The following is a 22,558-nucleotide window of genomic DNA, read 5'->3' as shown; positions in this document are numbered from 1 at the left end:
GTGCATGCTCCATCAATCTGTGTTCAGCACGCATTCCTCTAGCATCTTAGTGTTGCATGTGATCACATATTTTTCCAAACTTGTGATCACACAAATTACTTTTAAACATCAACAACCATAGCCCGTTATATAATAAACACACCAAACGGTATTCCAAATTCTTGGGCTATGTAAAGGCTATAATTAAATATTAGAAATTAATTAATTTCACTAGAGGTAGACAGTTATGCTGCCATCTCATATTAAATTTAATGACCAATTCCAAATTAAATTTTAGAAATGTCTGAATTAAAAATGAACTATTTATAATTTATTAAATTTAATACGAGATGGAAGCGTAGCGCCTACCTGTAATCAAATAAATTAATTTCTAATATTTAATTATAGCCTTTACGTAGCCTATGAATTTGGCATATCGTTTGGAGTGTTTATCAAACATATTATCCGTGAATTTTTTTTTGTTTTCTGCAATTGGAATTGGCATTCGGGTTGGTTCATTCCTCGATAGAAGAAAAGATGACTACGATTCACGCCCCTTAACAACGTATATTGTATAATTTTCTTTGAATAAACGTTATACATGAAATATTTGAGTATTTTTTCGTCATAGAACGCATTATCGTGTTTTACATTACGGGTTTTACATATATATTTATACGGGAAAAATTGTTTCGCTTAAGGAGTGTTTCGCATTACGAGTACTATTCTGCAACGAATTATGCTCGTTAAGCCAGGTTCCACTGTATATAGTTTATACCGATGTATAGGAATTACGGTAAATGTATTTTTGTCGATTAATAAAACTGTTATTTTTTGTTTTAAATAACAAGTTTAAAACTAGATACAACTATAGGAGTTTTTATTCTCATTTTTTATTTTGTATTTTTATTTAATCACTCTCTATATTTATTTTTGTTTTTATTTTATTTGCATTGTAACATAATTATGTTGTAAGTTATTCTATATTGTACACTTTTATAATTTTAATTTTCTTTGATATTCAAATGTTGATCCATCTGACGATGATTTGCGAAATACGTCGAAAACATTAATGAAAATTAAAAGTTCCTCGATAAATAAAAGTTTATTCTATTAGTTACTTACAATTTAGAGCAGGGGTGGCCAACCTTTTGCATACTATGCGCCAATGTTTTGATAGACGAGTTCAGATGCGCAGTGGTCGATATTAGTGGTGTACACGATCAGGAATGTATCGTGTATCGTAGAAGCAAAAAAAAAAAGGTCAACAGGTGTCGCAGGAAGTTGGTAGTAGTCCAACCGATTTCCGGACTATCCGGACGATAGCACTATCGTGGGACTTTAGCACTGTCATTTAGACGCCTATATACTGGTCGAAAATAAACATACATGCATACACTGTAATTTACTATGTGGAGAACACTCATTTCATCTGTAAAGTTGATTGCAACGAATTGTGCAACAAATGAACTTGCCAAGACAGACTATAAAAAATTAATTTTCTATGTAATATTTATAATTGCAAAGAAGCCAAATATGGCAATGTTACTCAGTACTGACTGAAGCGCCACTTGTAATCGTCCAATGCGCCAAGTTTGGCGCACGCGCCACGTTTTGGCCACCCCTGATTTAGAGTTTCCTAGCATCTTTATTGGCACGTTTTTCTTTATAAGCGGCATAGGCACTTTTACATCCCGGAACACGGCACTTAGAAGACATTATTATATCAAAACAAAACGGTAATTTTTTTAATTTTTTTGTCCGACTGTTCTTTTTATTTTTTAATATTTGAAGACAAGTTCGCCCATATAGGGATCACCAATTTTTTGATTCTTATATTAACAAATCCGCTATAGCAATAATCAACGCGGTTTGACCCGCTGGCAGTCTCGCCCCGGTGTCAAAGCTTTTTATGAGAGTTCTTTAACCTTATATTCTAGTAATCGTAATTTCGTTAAACCGTTGTAACAAAAAATGTACCAGTGGGGGCAAGAGTCCGCACGCCGACTTTTGCCTCACTAAGTCCTCAGATCACACCGTCAACAACCAGGCGCGATCTTCGACTAGCAGAGTCTTTCCAGCCCATTTTCTATCATCGGTCCTACCGTCACTAACTAAACCGTGTCCAACTGGCAACGAAGCCTACGAAAAACTTCCAGTGGAAAGCTGGCGAGTAAAGAACCGTTTAAAAGTGCGCAGAATTCTTTGCTAGAATCATTAACTTTTAAAGTAGCTTTATCCGATCGAAGCAAAAAATTCGGCAAGTTTAAAAACCACACGGTAGCGGATTCGGAAGAACCCAAAGGTGGCTAACTCAAAAATTTAAAATACTCGAATAATTAAAAGTAGCTCGTAAGTACAGTACTGTAATTATAAGTAACTTTTATTACTCGTAGGATATTACGTTTAATGTTGTTAAAATTAAAAAGGACTACCATCATCTTATAGATATCTTAATGCTGGCCAGCAAAATAGCAGAATTTCTATTATGGGGAAAAGAACTTAAAGACGTAGAAGCTACCAAAAAATTTTTCTTTAAAGTAACGCGGAAAACCATGAAAACTAATTAACTGAAATGGCGAAGCCGAAAATGTTCTAAGTATCCCCGAACGGCGTGTTAAGTTAGGAAGTTTTGACTGATCGGGTGTCAAAATACCGAATGAAGTAATCATCATAATTCGATGATAAAATAAAATATCTTAATTGTAATAATTTTATGACCATTAAAAATATATTTAGGAAAATTTGAAATTTTCGACTTAAGGCGTAAGAGTTATTAAACTTCAAAGCGGGTGAACAAAATCGCGCGCTCCACACACGCGGGTCCCGAGTCGGAAAATGTAATCCTCTTTGGGGAGTCATTTTTTGGCCACTTGCCTATCGCCGAGCTGTTAATTATTTATAATAGCGGGAAAAATAACCTTGTCAATTTTATTCGAAAGATGAACTATTTGAAGTACAGTAGTTACTCTCTTCTTCCGCGATTTTGCTTCCCTTTATTCTTTTATCGGGGGGCCGCGGCAATTAGAAAGGTCGAGTCGCCTATAAAATTTTTCCGGGAATAAACTGTCGACTAAAAGTTCACTCGCATCTGGCGACGCATTACGGGATGATTACGTTTCATTTTTCACTATTCCTGGGGAAAAACACTTTCGTTTTAGAAATATCCAAAGAACGACGTCCAGATGAATTTACGATACTATTTATGGTGCGAATAGATAATATTTCCGAATTAAACTAGGAAGTAAGGCAATTGGGCGGATATCCGCGCAGCTATGACGCTAAACGCATCCTCCTTTAATGACATAAATTATAGATAATTTTCGGTAAAACGCGCATTTGTGTCCGATTGGGCACAAATTGCGTTTCTCGGAGGGAGAAGACCGGAAGCGGACTATGTTAAATGGCACCCTTCCGTTTTAATTCGGACGCGGCTTATACAAAATAATCTTCTTATCCAATAATCGCCTTCGATTATAAATTGGACCGATTACGTCATTTTGCCACTTTCTCTTCGAAAATAGTAAGACTTTTAATTGGAAACGACGGAATTGGTGGGCTTGTTGAATTTTATGTTTTAACGATTCCCGCGCGTTTCGCTTCGGCTTCCTTTAAGTCTTTTTCCACTCCGAGGCTTCGCCCTTTAAGAGCCTTCTCGAGCGGGCCAGATCAGAGTTATAAGAAGAATGATGCATTATTTCTCAGATAAAACGTCTCGACGGACAATTTTTGCACGCGCATTATCGAGACGAAGGATCACACCTTCATCGGCGGTCCTTCTTTATTGCGCAACGGAGGCTGACTAAGTTTCCGGTGTACGACAATGAAAAAAAAATGCTTAAAACTGAGAGTAAATAAAAAAAAGTACACTAAAAACTGTGTGTCTTTGTTTTAGTTTTCAGATTACTATAATTAAATTTTCGCTCGAAAATGTAAATGATTTTAAAGAGAAAATTTGAATGCAATGCTTCACAAATTACATAAACGTATTGCATCAAACATTTTAATATAATTAATTAAAAAATCTAGTATCTGATGTATTAAAACGTACACATTTATACCAACAACGAAAGAGATCAAACGGGAGAAATATTACGCCCTCATCTTTTAAGCGTTTCACTTTATGGCATTTTTTCTCTTCAAACGATGTATTAGGATGTACGCGGTTCTCTAAATCGTGCGGCTCAACGGTTTTATTAAACCGTATTGTAATTCTCTACTGTATTAATTTCGTTTTATTTTCGTGTGGATCGATGCTCCGTAACAACGACAACGCTTGCCTTTTATTTCCCATCTTTATTTCAGTATTCTATACGCGTTTCGGGAGTATCGTGTCTCCTCGTCGGTAAGGACATTTCTTTCGGTTCGAAACATTCGTCATTTGTGCGCCGAAGCCCAACCGTTCCATCGGTATTCTCCCTCTCTTCATTAAATAGGCCTGGTAAGCATTCGTACACATTCTGGCTCTCGAACGAATCATCTTCCGTAGCAAATTCTCTTCAAAATTCTCTTCTACCTTCAGAAATTTTTGGCTTTTAACTGCCACTCCGACGCCTTTTAGTAGTTTGTCCCGTTCCAGCATTATATCGATTTGATAAAAACGAAATGCTAAAGACGAATGACGTCCATTTCGATGTAGCGAATAACACTTTTATCACCTCTGGGGTAAAATTTGTGGTAGAAAAGACAATAATGCGGCAATAGATGCGAAATCATCGCGATATAATAGAGTATTATCTGGGCTAAGCCTATACGCATTAATTGGAAAAATCCGTCAAAACACGGGGAAATTGATGTTTTAAAAGTGAAATTGGAACGTGGCTTTTTGTTTCCCATCCATTCGTTCGCTGGTTAGGCGCTAGCGCGCAATCATTTTTGGGATAATTTCGAGTCCCGGAAATATTCTGCGCACCCGTTGTAAAATACTGGCTATTTTCCAAATATGCCATGGCGTAGCCGAAATAGACAATTAGCCCATTAAAATAAAGTCGATGTTTCGGTGACCGTAAATCGACCGAGTCGAATGCGCGGAAGCCATCGGAGCAATTTATAGCCGGCGCTAAATGGGATCTAATGGCTTTTAAATTATGGTGTAAAAGAGTAACGTCTAAATCCAAACGAATACCTATTAATTTCCTATTTCGTAAGGAAGGCGTTTATTCTCGCCTAGAAAATTTTTCAAATATTTTCGCAACAACCGGTATTATAACAATACTGTAGTTGTGTAATTGTTTTTTTGTAAATTGGTACAACTGTATTATTTGATAGACTGTCGGGGAAAAATCCCTCTGGCGCGGATTTAGGCCTAGAGCCTAAAGGGGGAAAAATAAAGCGCTTCATCTTGCGTTTGTCGATTTTTTAAACGACGCTTTAAAGTTATATTTACGGAATTTTAAGTATGCGGGCCTGTTAAATTATAGGAAAAAACCTCTATTTAATAGAGCGCTCGAGCTTATCTCCGTCGTCCCCTCCTGCTTATTATATACTACGTCGTATCGTAGTCGCGTGCGCTTCTTAACCAATCGGGAGTACGAAATTCTCCGGATGGGAAAAACACTTTTTGTTCCGTTCGGCCAAGTTACTCGGAGGGGAAACGGATATTTCGCATCTCGCAATGGGTTAAAACGGCTAAAGTCTTTTTCTCTTATTTGTCGAAGGCGCATTTTGGGTAATTAGGAGCCTCTTTCGCCGATAGTTGTGGGTTTCCGTACCAGATGGAAGCACCGTCGAGTCGGTAACGAAAGAATCGTTTCCAAGGAGAACGGCGGGTGTCCGGTATCCGCCGGGGATTGCGAAAGAGGTTTACGCGCTTCTTCGCCGCCCCGAGTCATCGACGACGTTTACGATCGAAGAAAAAACAAACGAAAGTAGTTAATCGATAAGAGAGATCGCTGCAACGGACGCTGCGCGGACACCCGGCTTATCGCTGGCAGATAAGGTTCGACGTCGCGCTCTTCCCCTCCGGGAAGCGCCTTTCCTTTTCTTTTAACCTTTTCCGTCCGAGATCCCGTCGGGTTTAAAATGGCCGTCGATTCCGTCCGTCCTGCCTCCAAACGCCCGCTGTTACGTCTTTTCAGCGGAAGGGTAAGTAAACTCGTTTCTCTTCTCTCCCCTCCCTCCTTCCGTCCACTTTCCCTACCCCGACGTTTTCTTTACGCCGCGCCGTTACGTCGCTTTCGTTGGCCCGTTCCTCGCGCATTTCCCCCCTTTTTAGCGTAGAGAGTAAGAGGAATAAGTTCGGTCGACCGAGCGATAGCCAGAACGCGGCCACGAACGGTAAAGTGTCCGAAATACCCCTGGCTTCTTCCACTTCCGGTTTCGAAACGAATTTTTAAAGTTTCGGCTACTTCGAACCGCGTACCCCCGTGTTCTACGCTCGTCATTCGTTACTGGTTTCTGTCCTCGTTTAAGCGCCATTGCTAATAAATGTCGATTGTCGTTTCCGCCGATAAAGTCTTCCGTTACGCGATTTGGTAAAAGCAAAACGAAAAACGTAATTTATAAGTTAATATAATTTACTCGATATTTAAATCGGGTGTGGAGTTCGGCGACTGGCGAGAAATTTTCGCGTCGCTTTCCGTCTTCTCGCGAACATCGATAGAGGGCTTCTCGGTGGTACCCCTCGGGAGGGAAGACTTAATCGAGAACTCGGGAAGAATCTATAGACTTAACTTCGGAACGATTGAAACATTCTTCTCGCCAATTTGCAAAAAAGACGTTTCTTTTCGGTTCTTTCCGCTTCCCGCAAATAGCGCCGACCCCCTCGAAATCAAAAGATTTGTCGCCTTTTTTCCGTAATGGAAAAGAACTGGCGACTAGGATTTTCCGGAATTCCTACCGCGGAGAAATGGAAAAATGTGGAAACGTCGATGGAAGTTTCGGAAGAGAAATATTTTCGTCTTAGTGTCGAGGTTCCCATTGGCGAAAATGTCTTACTACGGAACTCGAAACGGGCCTATTAAAAATCTTTCGGGTAGCCGTAAGATTCGAAAAAGTCGCAAATATAACGTCAAATAGGATATAATTTATGGTTTGTCTGGAAATTCCGACATCCTGCGAATCTCCATTATCTACAAAACGGAAGTTCTGAAGTGTAGAAAAAACGAAATCGGTGCGTGAACAGAATCTTTATCGGTTTGCATTTTTTCTGTCCGTCAATAATAATTGGCACTAGGAAAAGAGTCATCCGCTGAAATATTTCAGAATGGAAATAATTAGCGGATGGCTCTTTTCCTAGTTTCGTTTCGATTTCGTTACTAAGTCGCTTACCGGGAGGAAAAGGTAGCCTACGCTACGGTCTTCTGCCCAATTAAATTTCTCGTCGCTTTTCGTGCCTGAGCTTTTATATGACGGTTGTCACGTGTTTCTGCTAGGTCTGCGATTACATTCGTCTACAAATATAAAATTTAGTCAAAGCAGACCTTCTCTTTCCTTCGCTATTCCAAACAGACAAAACTCTCGTTTGTCTGTCGAAGGTAAGTGGGCGAGAACGAAGAGTTTCGTCCGGTTAAAATCCGGCAATGACGTAAGACGAGGCATCGGATTTGGTTTTCTTCAAGGTCTGGGAGGAGACCGCGGAACGGCGCGCGACATCCAACTCCGTTAGACTCCGAAACTCTGTACCGTCGGTTTTTTACAATTTTTTTTTTTACTTTCGTTCGGGTCAAAGGTCTTTTGTGACGAAAGAGTGTAGTCGTTTTACCAGCGGGTAATTCTAATCGGTCTCCAAAGAAATTCGAATGTATGGCGAGTTTCGTCCTCTTTTCGGAACCTCTTCCAGCTGTTTGGCTTTTCTTTTTCAGGACGAATCCGTCAAGTGCCAGGCACCACCCCGAGCCTCCCTCTACGAAGAACTGATGTCCCAACGCGCGCTGAGTTATCTGTGTACCGCTTCGGCGCTGGCAATTATTTGCCGCATCCTGCCTCTCCTGTCTCGAGCCGTGTCCGGAATCGGCGGCGTCCTCCTCTTCCTGTACCTGGCTCACCTGCTGGCCCAATTCGTTCTTTTCTACTTCAAGAAGACCCGAGTGGACGTCGGAGATAAAGCCGTCCTCATCACTGGTAGGTCTTTTCTACTTCCGGAATTCGGCAGGCCTTCGGTCCCTCACTCTTTTGCGCGTTTTCTTAATTCCCACGATATTTTTCATCCGAAAGGCAGGGAAGATCCTAACCCTACCGTTGGCTTTTCGTCCCCATGGAGTGACGGCGAATAAGAAAAACACGAACGTGCTGGCTTTCGTGCCCGCACGTTCCTTTTCTGGGACATTTTTGGACGCGATCGAATTTCATTGGTGGAAATTTAAACTATAAATTTTCCCGTCGGACTTCTGGCTCTTTTTATTCCGTAATTTACAGGTTGCGACACCGGATTCGGCAACAAACTGGCCAGACGTCTGACCGAAGACGGCGTTTTCGTTTATGCCGGTTGCTTGTATCCCGACGGTAGCGAGGCCAAGAAGCTGTCGGAGGATTGCGGTTCCAGGCTCAAGGTGCTGAAAATGGACGTGACCCGGGCCGACGACGTAGACCGCGCCTTTCGAGAGTTGGAGCGCACGTTGAACGGAAAAGGTCCGAAAGGTTAGTTACTCGGACGCCAGGCCCGCCTCCTCCGTAACTCTGCCTTTTCGTTTCAGTTCTATGGGGCGTGGTATGTAATGCGGGAAGATCTGTTCTGTCGGAAATCGAATGGTGCGATATACAGACCTTTCGAGAAATGATAGAAGTTAACGTTCTGGGAAACGTGCGCGTCACCAAGGCCTTCCTTCCGCTGCTGAGAAAATCCAAGGGTAGAGTCGTTTTCGTCACCAGCGTGGCAGGTAAGACTCGGGAAGGCTTCCCGTATCTCAACCTAGGCAAACTTTTACGCTTCCGGAAAAGACGCGATGCCTCAGACGAGTTACTTACGCTCCTTGGTTACGGAGAAATAACACAGTTTAGCGGATAGAAGAAATAGGCCAAGCGTTCGAATTAACGAAAACTATTATTAATGGAAGCCTGGCGTAATACGGGCTGCTTATTCCTTCACACACACATAAACAGACAGAAAAATATTGATATAAGTAACGAGAAGATTCGCGCAACGTAACGACTGGCGGATGAGCTATTCTCGTTTACGAGTTATTTAGTTAGGACTTTTCGTCTGGTTATCCTCGTCTAAGTTATAGAATTAAAAGACGAATCGAGTGGAGAATTTCAAAGTAAACCGAATTTAATCGTTCGGAATTAAGAAAAGTCGTAACTTTACAAGTAATTAAATACTGCGTGTAAAACTTAATAAGTTGTAAATTAATTTTCGCGGTTTTATTACTCCGTTCCGCATTTTATACGGTTATAAAAATAGTCGAAAGATCGTTAAATCGGAGTTTATAGAAATCATTTGACCTGGTTAAATCGAAGATAAATAATTTATTGGTCGTTTATCGAAATATAACGAAGATTACTTCCCGTCTTTACTCCGAGTCTGTTCGTTTGTATCGTATCGATCGATGCGTGGAATATAGAAATAATAACTTAGAATCGTTCTAACACTCTCTGGAGGGGAATTGCCGTACCAGAAAAACGGTACTCTCCATCTCCCGTTTTTACTTCTTAAGGATTTTCACGGGCCGAAACCGCGTCGTACGACCCAGTTTAATTCGATGTTAATCTTTTATTTCGCAGCGCTAAGAGTCGAGTTTAGACGGATTGCCGAAAATGATCGGGTTTTTTTCTTATTATATTTATATATACATCTTTGGACTCTCTAGAATCTTTAATTAGAAAGGATCGTTCGAGAGCTTAGCGCCTCGTGCCCCGAGAAGTTTATGGCTCCGCGCGCCACCTTTCTATATTTTATTTTCTTTGTTTATTTTCTCGCTTCTAGATAATCTCCTCGGAAACGAGCCATTTTTAGATTAAATGCGGGCATTTATTGGCCGTCCCGAGCAATAAGGAGCGCGCACGCCCGACAAACTTCGTCCCTCAGACGTTAGAAAGCGCGCCACTAAAGTCGGCGGGGGGCAAACTAAGTAAATTGCGAAATATTCACCGGGTCAGAACGAAAGGTATAATTAAAGCGCATTTTTATCCGGGCAGGTGGCGGTTCCTTGGAATATTTTTTGCCACCTCCCCTTCTTCCAGTCTAATTTGTTGGTAACTCCGCCATCGGTACGGTTGTGGAATTCGGTCTGGTTGGAGAGGTTGCGAAACAAAAAGCGCGTTATACATTCATTCGATACTCGGCCACTTTCTGTAAGTGTCGTTCGAACTGGGAAGAATCTCGTTCTTTTAGGGACCCGTAAACAAAAATACTCTTTGATAAACTGTAGTAATTAACTGTAAAAAAACTATTTCAAAATTTCTTTATCAATTTATTTTAAAAAATACAGCCTACGTATTAGCGATAAGATACGATGCGTTATTGCGTCGTCGATCAACAATAGCTGATTGACGACGATGCATTATCGTCAAATAACTTATTATTAATCGATTACGAGTTAATCAGAAAAATTCGAGTTGGCCCCTGTTGGGAGGACGTTGCCCGTCCAGAAATTAGAATTTATCCGCAAAACGTTAAGTCAATCCTATCGCCCAGATTTAATATTTAGGAGAGGAGAAAATAGGTTATAATTATCGTAGGCGAGAACTAGAATCGAATGTTTCGCAATTCGTAGATAAAACCTTTAACTCGAATGTAACGATGGCCCCACCGTATAGTGATTATGTAGAGGCGCGTCGGTCGATTCTCGGGGCGACGATCGTGACGTTTAGGACTGTAAGACGTTAAGAATATAATAATAGCCTCCGAAGATATTTATAGGCCTAGAGACTAAGATTAGTCCGGCAAAGACGTAACTAAGGGGGCGAGGGTGGGAACGTGCCCCGGGCCTCCGACCTTGGGACACCAAACCGAGTCCGTTGAAAGAAAAGCCCGTAGAATTTTTTGTAATTAACATTAAATTAGGGCGTCAATACTCCGATACGGCCTCGATCTCCGGATATAAAAGATTCGAATTCATTCCGATGCTACTTTTCGGATAAAGAGCGGAAAGTAGCGCCGGAAATAGTTTTCGGTTTTCGTCGGATTATGTCACCTCGTCTCGAATTTTAGCGAGTCGACGACGAAAGGGTCGATCGATAAGAAAACACCACCCCTCGAAGCGTGATCGAAACACCGAAGGATAAATCGGGACCCGAATCGTAGGGGTAGAATTATCATAAATGCATTTAAATTATTAATTATTTAAAGTTTTTTAATATTTATACAAATTATTTGAGAATTTCTAATCCGTTCTCCTTTCCCGGTAAGGTTTTATGCCTGCGCCGCAGTAGACCGGAAGTTTCGTTAGTCTTATAAAAACTCGTTTTCTTTGACGCAACTTATCTTTACGTAATGATCCGAGTGTACGTAATCACGCATCGATTTTAGCCATTTCGTCCTTTAAAAGGAATTTCCTCTTTGTTGTATTTTATTTGCCGGTCACGATTTCTAGGGAAGTAATTTACATTTTGTTTACGAAACATTTTCCGATTCCCTGGTTTTTCGGACTCGTTTCGGATTTGGCCGCATTCTTCTTAAAGGACAAATTCGAAGCTCGACCAACGACCTTGGTCAAATAATAAAAAGTTACGAACCGGAAGAACGATCGTCCCCGTGTTCGCGCTTCCGTTTTTTTCCTGTTCTTCGCGTTTTCTGAGATTGAAAAGAATTTCTACAAGTTTGTTGTCGAAATTCGAATCGACGTTTGTCGCGCGGCGACGTAAATAACACGGACTGACGACCTCTAAATATCTCTAGTTCTTCCAAAACTCGTTTTTCCGGGAGCTGGCTGTCCTTACGTTATACGCCGCGTACGTAATTAGCCACGGACTTTTAACGATGATCATTTTAAAAAAGAATGCTGACGAATCCTTCTAAGTTTTGCAATGAAGCGACGCGGTGTTATTAATTCGTCACTCCAATTCGCTTTATCCTGCAGGATATTCTTTCGGCTGGCTTAATACGCCACTCGAACATCTCCCCTAATACCCAACGAATGATTCGATATCGAACTACCGCGTCATTTTGTACCGTGGATGTCAGTGCTTCGATCTGATCTTCCGTAAGTTATTCGAATTTCTCCAATTCCTCTTAATGCCGCCAGAGGTATTACGATCGATTATTTTGTTGCTCCAACATCAGATACTTTAGATGCACGCTTTTTTCATTACGGAATATTTTCTTTTTAATTGTTAGAATTTAATGGGGTCGGGTAGGAAAAGATGCCATAGAGATTTAATTATTTCTATTTATTTTCGCATTGATTTTCCAATTTTGCCGATCCGATGGTCCACACCTCGTTGACTTTGTTCAATTTCCTTATTTATTATTGTATAAAGGCTCTTTTGGATAGTACTCGGTGGCCAGAGATCGATCTTCCAGCGATACTCGGGATTCGGAATCTGCCGAATACGGCAATAAAGTGGATTACGTGAGTGGGTCCATTACTCTAATAGATTCCACCACATTTTTGAACAAAATTAAAATGATGCTTTATTAATAAAAAGTCTTAAGAATTTTTTTCTATTAGCGAAAAAAATTAATTTTGTGGGAGGATCGACTTAGTTTCACTTGAGGTTCCTGATTATCGTCCCGAAGATTCTCTAATATATTCTTTTTCATCTTTAATTTTTTTTTTTTTTTTGGTATTCTCTTTTGGTGTTTATAAGTTGTTTAGCTTCGACGAAAAGGAACAGATAACACTATTGTTTATTATGTTTAGATCGCGATATTCTCTGTGTATATGTTGGTAGTTGTTTATTTACATAATACAGTAATATTTCATTAAACTTTTCAGCTTTTGCATTTGTATCGGCGAGTTTCTAAACGTCTACGCGCTGAGTTCTTTCCGGGCATTTTCTCTTCTCCTCTTGTTTACGTTACGTAAACGAGGCCTTTCTGAGAGTTTTTCTTCGGAGAATGGTACATTAATAAAAAAAGAGACGAGTGATCAGAAATAAAATCATCTGTAATTGCGTACGTTGTGTTATAATCATTCGTTAAAACCCAACCAGTCGAACACACCATAAAAGATTTAGGCCCTGTTCGATTGGTTGGAATAGTGTACATTTTTAATCAATTTTACGTCATTATGTCAGTTTTACAAGAAAACTTCTGAACAATGGCGTCAAATATACGTAAAAATGTGCGTATATGAACCAATCGAAAAGACCTTTATATTGTGATCACCTATTATTTAATTAGATTGTACACTCAACTTTATAAGTAAAATGAATAATTTTTGTATTAACTTTTGTAACAATAATTTTTGTCTATAACAAGTGAAAATGTACAGTATTAACAATAATACTGTATATTTTCACTTGGTCTTCTGTGCGTAGTAATAAAGATAATTTGTTGTACCGTACGTCTAGGTGACAGATTGTGAAAGGTATAACTCGATGTAAGTTTATGTGGTATATCTGCGAGGATAGCCTAAATAATGAAATACAGTAGAGCATCGATTATCCGACTCAATTGGGGACTGGGGTTGGTCGGATAATTGAAAAGTCGGATAACCGAAAAGTATGAAAAAATCCATTATTAGTGTAGTATATTATTATATCCCATGTAATTAGTATATTAGTATATCGCTATTAACCTACTTCGCGTTGAATTTTCCTCCATGTTAAGCCTATCAATTTTTTTTTAAATAATAATCGTCGCTATTGTATCGTTAAAAATTAGAAAATTAAGCCTCGTTTAAATACTGGCTCCCTTTCATGGTCGATCCAGTGTTGCCAGTGAAAACACATAAAAATAATATTAAAGTAACCAAGACATAGCCAAATATTGTAGCGCCACATCACTAGCAGACATTTGAATTTGCGGACTAGAACGGTCGGTTAACCGAGGTGACGGTTAATCAAGGGGTCGGATAATCGATGCTCTACTGCAGTGTTTTTCAACCTGTGGGTCGCGACCCCCAGGGGGGTCGCGGGTAAAAGAGAAAGACAAGTGTTTGTAGGTCCTACACTTCATTAAAAAAAAAACTACAATTTCAGCAAGAATTACGGCCCGCCCCAGAAAATGATAGCCGATAAATAGTTGAGCTGATTTGCAAAAAGAAATAAAAAGTAGAAAAGTAGAAGCTGAAAATTCTGATCCTAAAAAAGAGGTCAACAGCTCCCTGTGCCCAATATTATAATTAAAGAAGTTTCATACTTTATGTGTGTTAAGTTATTGTCGATTCTTCCGAAATTTTCATTTTAATCAACAATAATTTGTCTCAACAGAAAGAAAATTAAATTCATAGTTTTTAAAATCACTGATATAATCTTAATATGGCCCTATGGGGGGTCGCCAGAATTTTTTAACTTGTAAAGGGGTCGCGTATTCAAGAAGGTTGAAAAACACTGCTCTACTGTATTTCAAAGTCTTCCAAAGTCTTTAAATTTCTACGAGATTGTCATTTTAATTCTTTAGTATTGAGAATGATTGGATTTGATTGATGGGAGACCGCAACGCAACACGTGGACGATAGGCCAAGGTGGTGCCATCCGGGAGAACATTCTATGGTAAACTATCTTCTAGTTAGGTGTTAATATTTACTCCACTTATACTACCACAATCAAAATGAGTTTTTAGAAACTTACAAAACTTTATAGAGTTAGTCAAATAATTAATTACTTTCGAATACAGCTAACAACTTCCGCTGACATTTCTATCCGCCATCTTGTTCTTGTTCTTGTTCCGCGATGGTTCAGATTATGGCTTTAGTTTCTAGTTACTATCGAAGCTAATGTGATGTAATATCCTTCCGTGGGATCGATCTACGCCAGTGAGAGGCAGAGATTATCGCTCGACCTATCCCCAATACATTACGAGAATTCGAATCCGGACACCCGATAATTTCGTATATCATTGGCGTACGTTTCGAGACGTAACATTCTAAATAAAGAAAATCCTTTTATTAATAGGGCACTTTACGTATCCCGGTTTCGTCGGTTACAGTATGAGCAAACACGCCATGGTTTCCTTCGCCGACGGGTTAAGAAGAGAAATGAAGAAATGGGGAGTGAAAGTGATTACAGTGGAACCGGGTTTATACAGGTAAAAAAATGTAAAATAATAAATAGCATTTCGTCGAGTAGATGCAGATTACCGCCAACGATTTATTCTTTTTCAGGACGAGAATGACCACAGAAGACGCAGTTAACAAAGGTTTAGATAATAACTGGCAGAAAACACCCGATATAGTGAAGGAATCTTACGGCCAAGACTATTTCGAGGCTTTCAGAAAATCTCTGTTAAAAGCGCAACAGACAGCCAGAACGAACATTTTAGAGGTCATAGAAACATTACAAGAGGCCGTTTTAGTGGAAAATCCAAACTACACTTACAGATGCGCGGGTATCAAAGATCTAATCAGGTTTTGGTTCATGAGTATTTTGCCTACTCCCGTTATGGATATTCTCTTTTGCCTTATTTTACAACCCAATACCCCTCTTGAGAGTATTAATAAAAGCGTTTAATTATCCGCGCGAGAAATTACTTTTTATTAAAAGATATTTGAATTTAAACTTTACGAAACAAATTAAGTTATTATATTTTATTCCGAATATATTAAACCTTTTTATTTTAACAATTAGAAAGTACAAGAAAACGTGATGGTAAGGACGCGAGGATATATAATGACGAGTACATATTTGAGCACCCACGCGAATGAGGTACGACGGGATCTCACGGAATGCCTCATTTTGCCTCAGGCTACAGACTGAGGATTCCCGTGTATGGAATGTCGAGGCAATTCGTTTGCAGGAAATGAAAGAAAATGGAAGTGTAATACCACCACACTGAACATACGGTGAGCAACGATCTATCAAAGGAAAGAGACCAATACGGTTTGGCTTGGGCCAGGCTGTGAGACAAACAATTGGAAGCGGTTTACCGCGCCTCGATAGATGTCCACTCTAAAACGCGCGTCAGACCCCGCCATGCTTCGTTCGTGCGCTTTATCAAATATGTACGGTACAGTACCTTCCATAATGAAATTTTCGCTTTTTAGTTTGAGTTTTGTGCGCATTACGATAGAATTTTTTAAAGAATTCGAGTGGAAAGACGAAACGATAGTCTTTCACCTAAAGAAAATTTTGAATGTACGTAAACCCGTGGCACCAACTCACGCGAACCCTCGTGTTCTTTTATAATGAGAATCTCGAACAGTAAATCTTCAATATTTCGGGTGTCCGAGTCGAAATTTTCTGCACGAGCTCCTCTTCTTATCTTCACATTCGATCGTTTCCTTCTTCGGATTGAAATTTTTTCTATCGACGACCTTCGACGTGGATCCCAAGTAAATCGGAAGTAACTTGGATTCTATTCGTAATCGCTGTATGTGACGGTAGAGTATTCCGGACAGACAAATAGACAATAATAAAAGAATTGCCAACACGGCAGTTAAGGCCAAGAAGGACGTACAAGTCTCCATGCTTTCCAACTTCTTAAACGTCGAATCTTCTGCCGAAAAATAATAATCAAATACGTTATTTTGCCGAAAAATTATTCGCTCGAATAAAAGATTCAATTTAATAAAATAATATTGAAAAGTGATGACGAAAATGACGCAGCGAGCGGCCACTTTCAAGCGTGAATTACAATGAAAAAATCCGTACAAATGTAAATTAAAATGAAAGTTGTCCTTAAAGACCTTAAAATCAAAAGAATTAGCTTTAATTATAAACATAAATTAGTCAATTAAATAAATGACCTTGATATTACGTAAGCATGTAAATAAAATTAATTTTTGTACTCTTTACGAATCTCGGAGGGATGCTGCGATGCTCGTTGGCAGCAATTGGCAAGAAATTCTATATTAGTATATGAAATACGGGTTATATGAATTTAAGATCCGTAGCGTGTCGCGAGTCTCTCGTCTACACTCTCTTTAAAAATGAAGTCCACCAGAGTCTACACCCTGTAGACTCTGGTGATGCGAATCAATATACGGTATTTCACTTAAAAGCTCTCGCATTCAGCAGGCGCTTTAAGAATAAATGGCACAGCTTTCAATGTGGAGTCTTCAGCAATATGGCAGGAGCTGTGGGCTACTGTTTGGAAAACTACATTATCATCGATTTTTTTATGTTTTCATTATTCAATCTCACGAGATATTTAAGAAACATAATTTTAATGAAACAATTGTTCGATTAGTTTATTTAAAAAGTGTATATTTTGTCCTTCGTGAGACAAAAGCCTGCAAGCAGCCGTTCCTCGCAAGCAATTCATCATTGCCGTTTGAGTCGTCAACAGAGAATGTCGATGACTCAATCCATAACCTTACGAAAGTTTTAGACGAAATTCCATTAGTACTCTTACTGAGTACTAATGGAAATTATAAGAAATATTCGTAATATTAAGTAGCTAAAATTTTATTTCCCTTTCGTGTAGTTGGTATAATTATGGTAAAAACCGTTAAAAAATTCCTGTCCAGATTGTTTTCATCAAATAAGTAGCGATTATTCTCTAAATGCCTAAGAAGGGGAGTTTTTAAAGGTTTTTTTAGCCACAATCCTTGGTTAACTGTCTAGACAGAAGTGATTTAACCAAAGAAAAATTGTCAGACCTTATAAAAGGATTATTTTCATAAAAAAATTACGTAAATACAGTACTAACTCTCATCACCCGTTTACTTTTACTCGCAGATTACCCGCCGATGATATTATGTGAGAGGATTTGAAAGAGGTGAGGAATCGCGTCATCATCGTCTGTGTTGCAGTTTTGTCACCTTATTCACACAGTTCCAGTACTATCATTTTAAAGTAATATTTCTTTACGTTAGATAGTTAAGTTTTCCTATCATCTCTGTGGCATTTACTGTGTCTGGCTCTGCAGATATTCTCACTCTCGTCTGTCTGCACCGTTAGATCTCTTTTTTTTTAGCTTTCTGTAGAAGAATCCTGAGGAGCAATACCACAGAATTGCACGAAACTATAGAATCTTTAGCATACAGCGAGCTTAGAGGGATGCCAACGCTGACAAGTATTGTCACCTTTAACACATTGTTTGTGTTGTCAAGCATAAGAAATCTTTTCTTTCTTTCTTTTACTTTCTCTTTCACCCTTTCGTTCCCCCTTTCCACCCCAACGAAACATTCTGTGTTTTTCATCTACGTGTATTGTACATTCAGAAGTTCCAACTGTTCTGTCAGACACGCGATCTTCTCGCTTCTAAAAACGATTACGCGCATCATGCCTAAAATCGACTGTACAATTATCGAATTTCTCTGACGTCACTATTTGCAGACGTCTGCTAAAGGAAATTTATTTCGTACACGTTAAACGCTGTGCCATTAAATCGATAGTGCCCTAATATTTTCATATTTAAACCAATAAGAAGATTTTGAGATAACATTGTCCAATTAGAAGGGAGATTTCTAAATTCTGTTTACGATAAATTCAAGATGCGGATCAAAATTTACAAATTTGAAAGTGGAAAGATTAATATTGCGTACACAATGAATGTACGGAATTGAATAAGAACTGCAAAAATACACGAAAGGATAGTTGCGTGTTGTGTATTCAAACATTATTTATCATGACTCGTGTACTTAACGAGATCGCATAATTCGAATGATCTTAAAGTCAGAATCGTAAAATGACGTTAAAGATATCACTTAGCAGTAATTGGGGAATGTTTTCGACGATGGGAAAATCGGCTCGATTGATGCGTCGCGAATGGCGGCGGTTATCTCGAAAGGTACGACTGTATGGCGATAAAATTTGGTTTAGTGGGATACGACGACGCAACGTATGGCAATTTGCCAAGGAGATGCATTCCGGGAGTACTTTCTATGGAAAACTGGCCCTATTTAAAGCACTATACGCACGAATATAATCCGGAAACTATAAGTCTCCAGCCCATTAATCAAACGCAAACCCGCCACGTTCAGTGGTTTTTCCACTCGCTACCGGATGCTCTGGGAAACCGGGCATCGTATCCGGGCGAGCACATTTAGAAATTTTTCACCAGCGATCTGTCCCGGATGTCCCGTCTCTCTCCCGGATTCGATCTCAGGTTCTCAGAGCAGCGTGCTGACATTTAGCTTGGGTCATTCGGCCGTCGATGAAAACCTTATTCGGATCAAAATCAAAAAAGTTGAAAGTAGCCTATAGAAATTACAATGATTTATATGGTCGATCTCAATTATTTACATTACAGACAAATTCGATTATCCGTGGAGTCGGCTAGAACGAAGCGCATCTTTTTATGATAATGACAAAGTTTATTCGCGAAACTAATCTTTCGGGAGACTGGAAGGACATAAAGATCAGCGAAGGGAATGGACACTTTTCGTAAAAATATCGTTTGACCTCTCGTTACTCGGTTTATAAACCCATAATCAAAGAAGAAACTTCGAAAGCTTCGAAGATGAAATGTAAACCGTCCACGCTTTAGAAGTAAGAGTAATACGAGGTAAGAAATTGTTTAAAGAAAATAAATTTACAAATCATTATTCTACGCTTAAGTCTAAATATAATATTATTTATAGAAAATTATTTATTGTTTATCATTATTTCTAAAAGGCACTATATTTATACAGCAGTATGTAAGTTTTCGTGTTTATATGCTACTTCGTCGTGCATATCTCCAGCAATTTGAAATGCCATTGCTTTGGTGAATGTCACGCGCCACCGATGTAAACAATGATATTTGAAAATTAGGATAACTACTTTAAAACAGGAAACAAGCTTTGTTTTATCCGTAATTCTCGTAAGCACTGTCTACGATTCTTAGTATGGTATCTTTATGAAGCCTCGGATCGGACCCTAGACCGGGATCTAAACAGTACGTTTGAGCACAAATCGGGGCCACAAAATCAATTCTTTATGTGTATGTGAGAAATAAGACATTTTAAAGTTTTCATTAAGTAGCAAAGAGCTAGATCTGTAACCAGACCGCAACTGTACGCTAGCTTATTAATCTTTAAAGCAGACAGCCGGGTCCCCCTAAACGGAAAGTTTCCGATCAGAGCGGAGGGAGCCGCTCAGATCGAATGCGGATGGGTCGAAACCCTCAGGAATTTTTCGGGATGGTCTGTCTGAATATGTCACGCCTCGTCCCTCACCATCCGGCCGTTCCATTGTGAGCTTATTAAAAAGGCCCTTTTAATGCCCAAAGAGCGGAAAAAGTTTTTAAAAAAGAAGTTCAAAGCACCGGTTAAAAGAGAAAACTTAAAATTCTTACTTCCAGGCAAGGATACTGTTATTCCGATATTTTCGCCAATGGAAGTGGAATCTGATTTTCTCGCGTGTCGATTAGTTCCTGTGGAATTATCCGAACTTCTCCTCTTCCTTCCGTGGCCCGAAGGCTGATACAAATCCAAACAAAATTCCTGTAGAGAAATAAGCGCGCAATTTAAGACTAAGTCCCATTTAAATTAAAGAGAAATTAAAAATAAATTACCGCTAAGCAATCGGTGGCCTCCAAGCAAGCCTTGATCTGCGTGTGTATCCATAGTTTCCCATTTTCTTCCGTGTTGTCCAGTAGAAATGCTTGAAAATTCATGCTGACTTCCGCCGTGTTATCCGCGGGCCTCTTAGGTTGATTGGGAACGATAGTGTCGTATTCTTTAACTCTACACCTAATTTTAAAGCATTAAAATATTTTAAACCACTGAAAATTCGAATTATGAAAATCTAAATCGTTTGCAATATTTATACTGTACCCATTTTTAACTAATGTTATGTGTCCTTTATGATAAGGGTCGTTCTCGTCGGCGGAAACTGTCACTTCTAATAGTTTGACGTACTTCCAGGCTACGTTGTTAAATATTTTTATATATTACGCGCACATATAAATATTAAATTTTATATACTGCATATGTATATAAAACATTAAAAATTTACCAGATTTATTATTGATATTGGCTCTAAGCTGCAGCATCGTTCCTATCGGAACAATTTCTTCCACGTCTAAATCGAAATTATTACTCCTAGGCGTTGATTCCTGATATAATCCTATATTATAAACCAGCTCTCCGGGATCTCCTTCCACCACTCCCGAAACTCTTCCACTCGGAGGCCTAAAATTATAATATTTTAGACTAGACGTTTAGCAATCGATGCGAGAGATTTTCGAAGGATCGGAAAGTCGGAAAGTATCAGAAGTAGAATCATAAAGGAAACTTTAAGATTCTATTTTCGGTGGAAATGCAAACTTGTTCGTAACTTTTATGCAATAATCTATGAAAACACTTACATGCTTCCGGAGAAAGAAGTAACTTTCTGTTCGGTGACAATGGCTAACGGAGGTTTGCATCTAACGACGACATCTTGATCGTCGGCCATGACGATTCCGTCCAACTGAGGAAACCAAATTCTGACCGAAACAAATTCCTGCAAAATATAAAAAATAATTCTGGCATTTAAGCCATCGATTCTCCCCGCACTTTCAGTATTTCTTACGTTTTTCCGCTCCACCGGACACTTGACGTAATCGGAAACTTTCAACCTGTAAACGACGTTGGACGGATTGGTTTTGTCTTCTCGAATCTGGCATTCTTCGTCCGCCGCCGCCCTAATGTTTCTGTTTTCTGCAAAAATGGGATGACCTTTGAACCCGTCGGGCTTTTTCAAAACGGCAGTGAAAACTTCCGCTCCTCCCAGAGAGTTGGTGTCGTGGCAGCGAATGTTATAAACTGATAAAAGTAAAATCTCCTTTTCAAATTCTATGGAAACTCTAGTATTTATAAGCGTCTACAAACGTAAAGGAAAATAAAAGTAAAAGAATTCGTCCGTGAATTAAATATTACAAAAATAGAATTTATTTTTATTCTCAACTCGCGACTTGCGACGTACTTTTCGTAAAAAGTTACCGTTTCGCTCCGATACGACGCCATTGAAAATTTTATCGGGTAAAGAAATGTATTGTATTGAATACAATTTGAAAGCACGTAATGCAAAAGGGTCATACACGTGTTTAGCGGAATATTTACGCTTCAATTACTCTACTATCGAACGTTCCGGACGCACTCAAATTCTGGAGAAATTCGTTCTACCAACTTGAGTGAGTTTCGGTGGCAAAAATATTCAAATTCGTGGAAAATTCTACAAATTTGCTTGGATACAGCTCACAAACGCACTTACTTATTGTATATACACAACATCTAAGACGTTACTCTTTATTCGCACCGGTGGTGAGCTGTAGGTTAGCGCGTTTTAAATCGGATCCTCTTAATACCGGTGCCATTTACCCTACTGGCAATGAGTAGGTATTTAAAATTCATAAAATAATTCAAATTCTAATTAATTTCACTTGTTTATTTAACTCGTAACAGATAAGATAAAAGTTTAATAAACTAGATAACGATTTTATACGTTTAATGTAATAAATAAGCACTTGACACTTGCCTTCGTAATTTTGGGCGAAAGTTACGGACGGCTGAAAACATATATAAATAGGTTTAAATATGATAAAATTTAATTAATTAATTCTAATTAATTATTAAATACAAACGTTTATAATTAAGTTAATTGTATAAAGTGAATTTCGTACCAATAATAATATAAGTAGTTGGATGGCTTTTATGTTGCTCTCCTTCCATTCCATTGTCAATACTTG

At 39.0% G+C, this 22,558-nt stretch overlaps 2 protein-coding genes across 6 annotated transcripts; one reads left to right on the top strand and one right to left on the bottom strand.

Moving 5' to 3' along the window:
- Nucleotides 1-5,646: 5,646 nt before the first annotated feature.
- LOC111638166 (17-beta-hydroxysteroid dehydrogenase type 6-like) lies at nucleotides 5,647-15,524 on the top strand. Of its 5 annotated transcripts, none has more exons than XM_023383824.1 (6): nucleotides 5,653-6,063; nucleotides 7,782-8,040; nucleotides 8,335-8,556; nucleotides 8,613-8,795; nucleotides 14,917-15,049; nucleotides 15,126-15,524. In XM_023383824.1, the coding sequence occupies exons 1-6, from the start codon at nucleotides 6,001-6,003 to the stop codon at nucleotides 15,469-15,471; spliced, it is 1,206 nt and encodes a 401-aa protein (XP_023239592.1). In that variant the 5' UTR covers nucleotides 5,653-6,000; the 3' UTR covers nucleotides 15,472-15,524. The 5 variants fall into 5 exon arrangements, with proteins under 5 accessions (XP_023239596.1, XP_023239592.1, XP_023239593.1 ...); XM_023383825.1 differs by having other exon boundaries at nucleotides 5,661-6,063; nucleotides 8,335-8,547; XM_023383826.1 differs by lacking the exon at nucleotides 5,653-6,063 and adding an exon at nucleotides 7,374-7,454.
- A 645-nt stretch (nucleotides 15,525-16,169) lies between these two features.
- LOC111638168 lies at nucleotides 16,170-21,836 on the bottom strand. The gene is made up of 8 exons (XM_023383831.1): nucleotides 21,813-21,836; nucleotides 21,403-21,693; nucleotides 21,197-21,333; nucleotides 20,845-21,020; nucleotides 20,664-20,754; nucleotides 20,402-20,579; nucleotides 20,183-20,330; nucleotides 16,170-16,666 (listed from the first exon to the last, which is right to left on the bottom strand). The coding sequence occupies exons 1-8, from the start codon at nucleotides 21,834-21,836 to the stop codon at nucleotides 16,170-16,172; spliced, it is 1,542 nt and encodes a 513-aa protein (XP_023239599.1).
- Between the last annotated feature and the right edge of the window lie 722 nt (nucleotides 21,837-22,558).

The sequence above is a fragment of the Centruroides sculpturatus genome, unplaced genomic scaffold, assembly GCF_000671375.1.
Source record: "Centruroides sculpturatus isolate CEXI.00-Female unplaced genomic scaffold, Cexi_2.0 scaffold1178, whole genome shotgun sequence".
NCBI classification, from domain to species: Eukaryota; Metazoa; Arthropoda; class Arachnida; order Scorpiones; family Buthidae; genus Centruroides; species Centruroides sculpturatus.
This window is presented reverse-complemented; position numbering and strand designations above follow the sequence as displayed.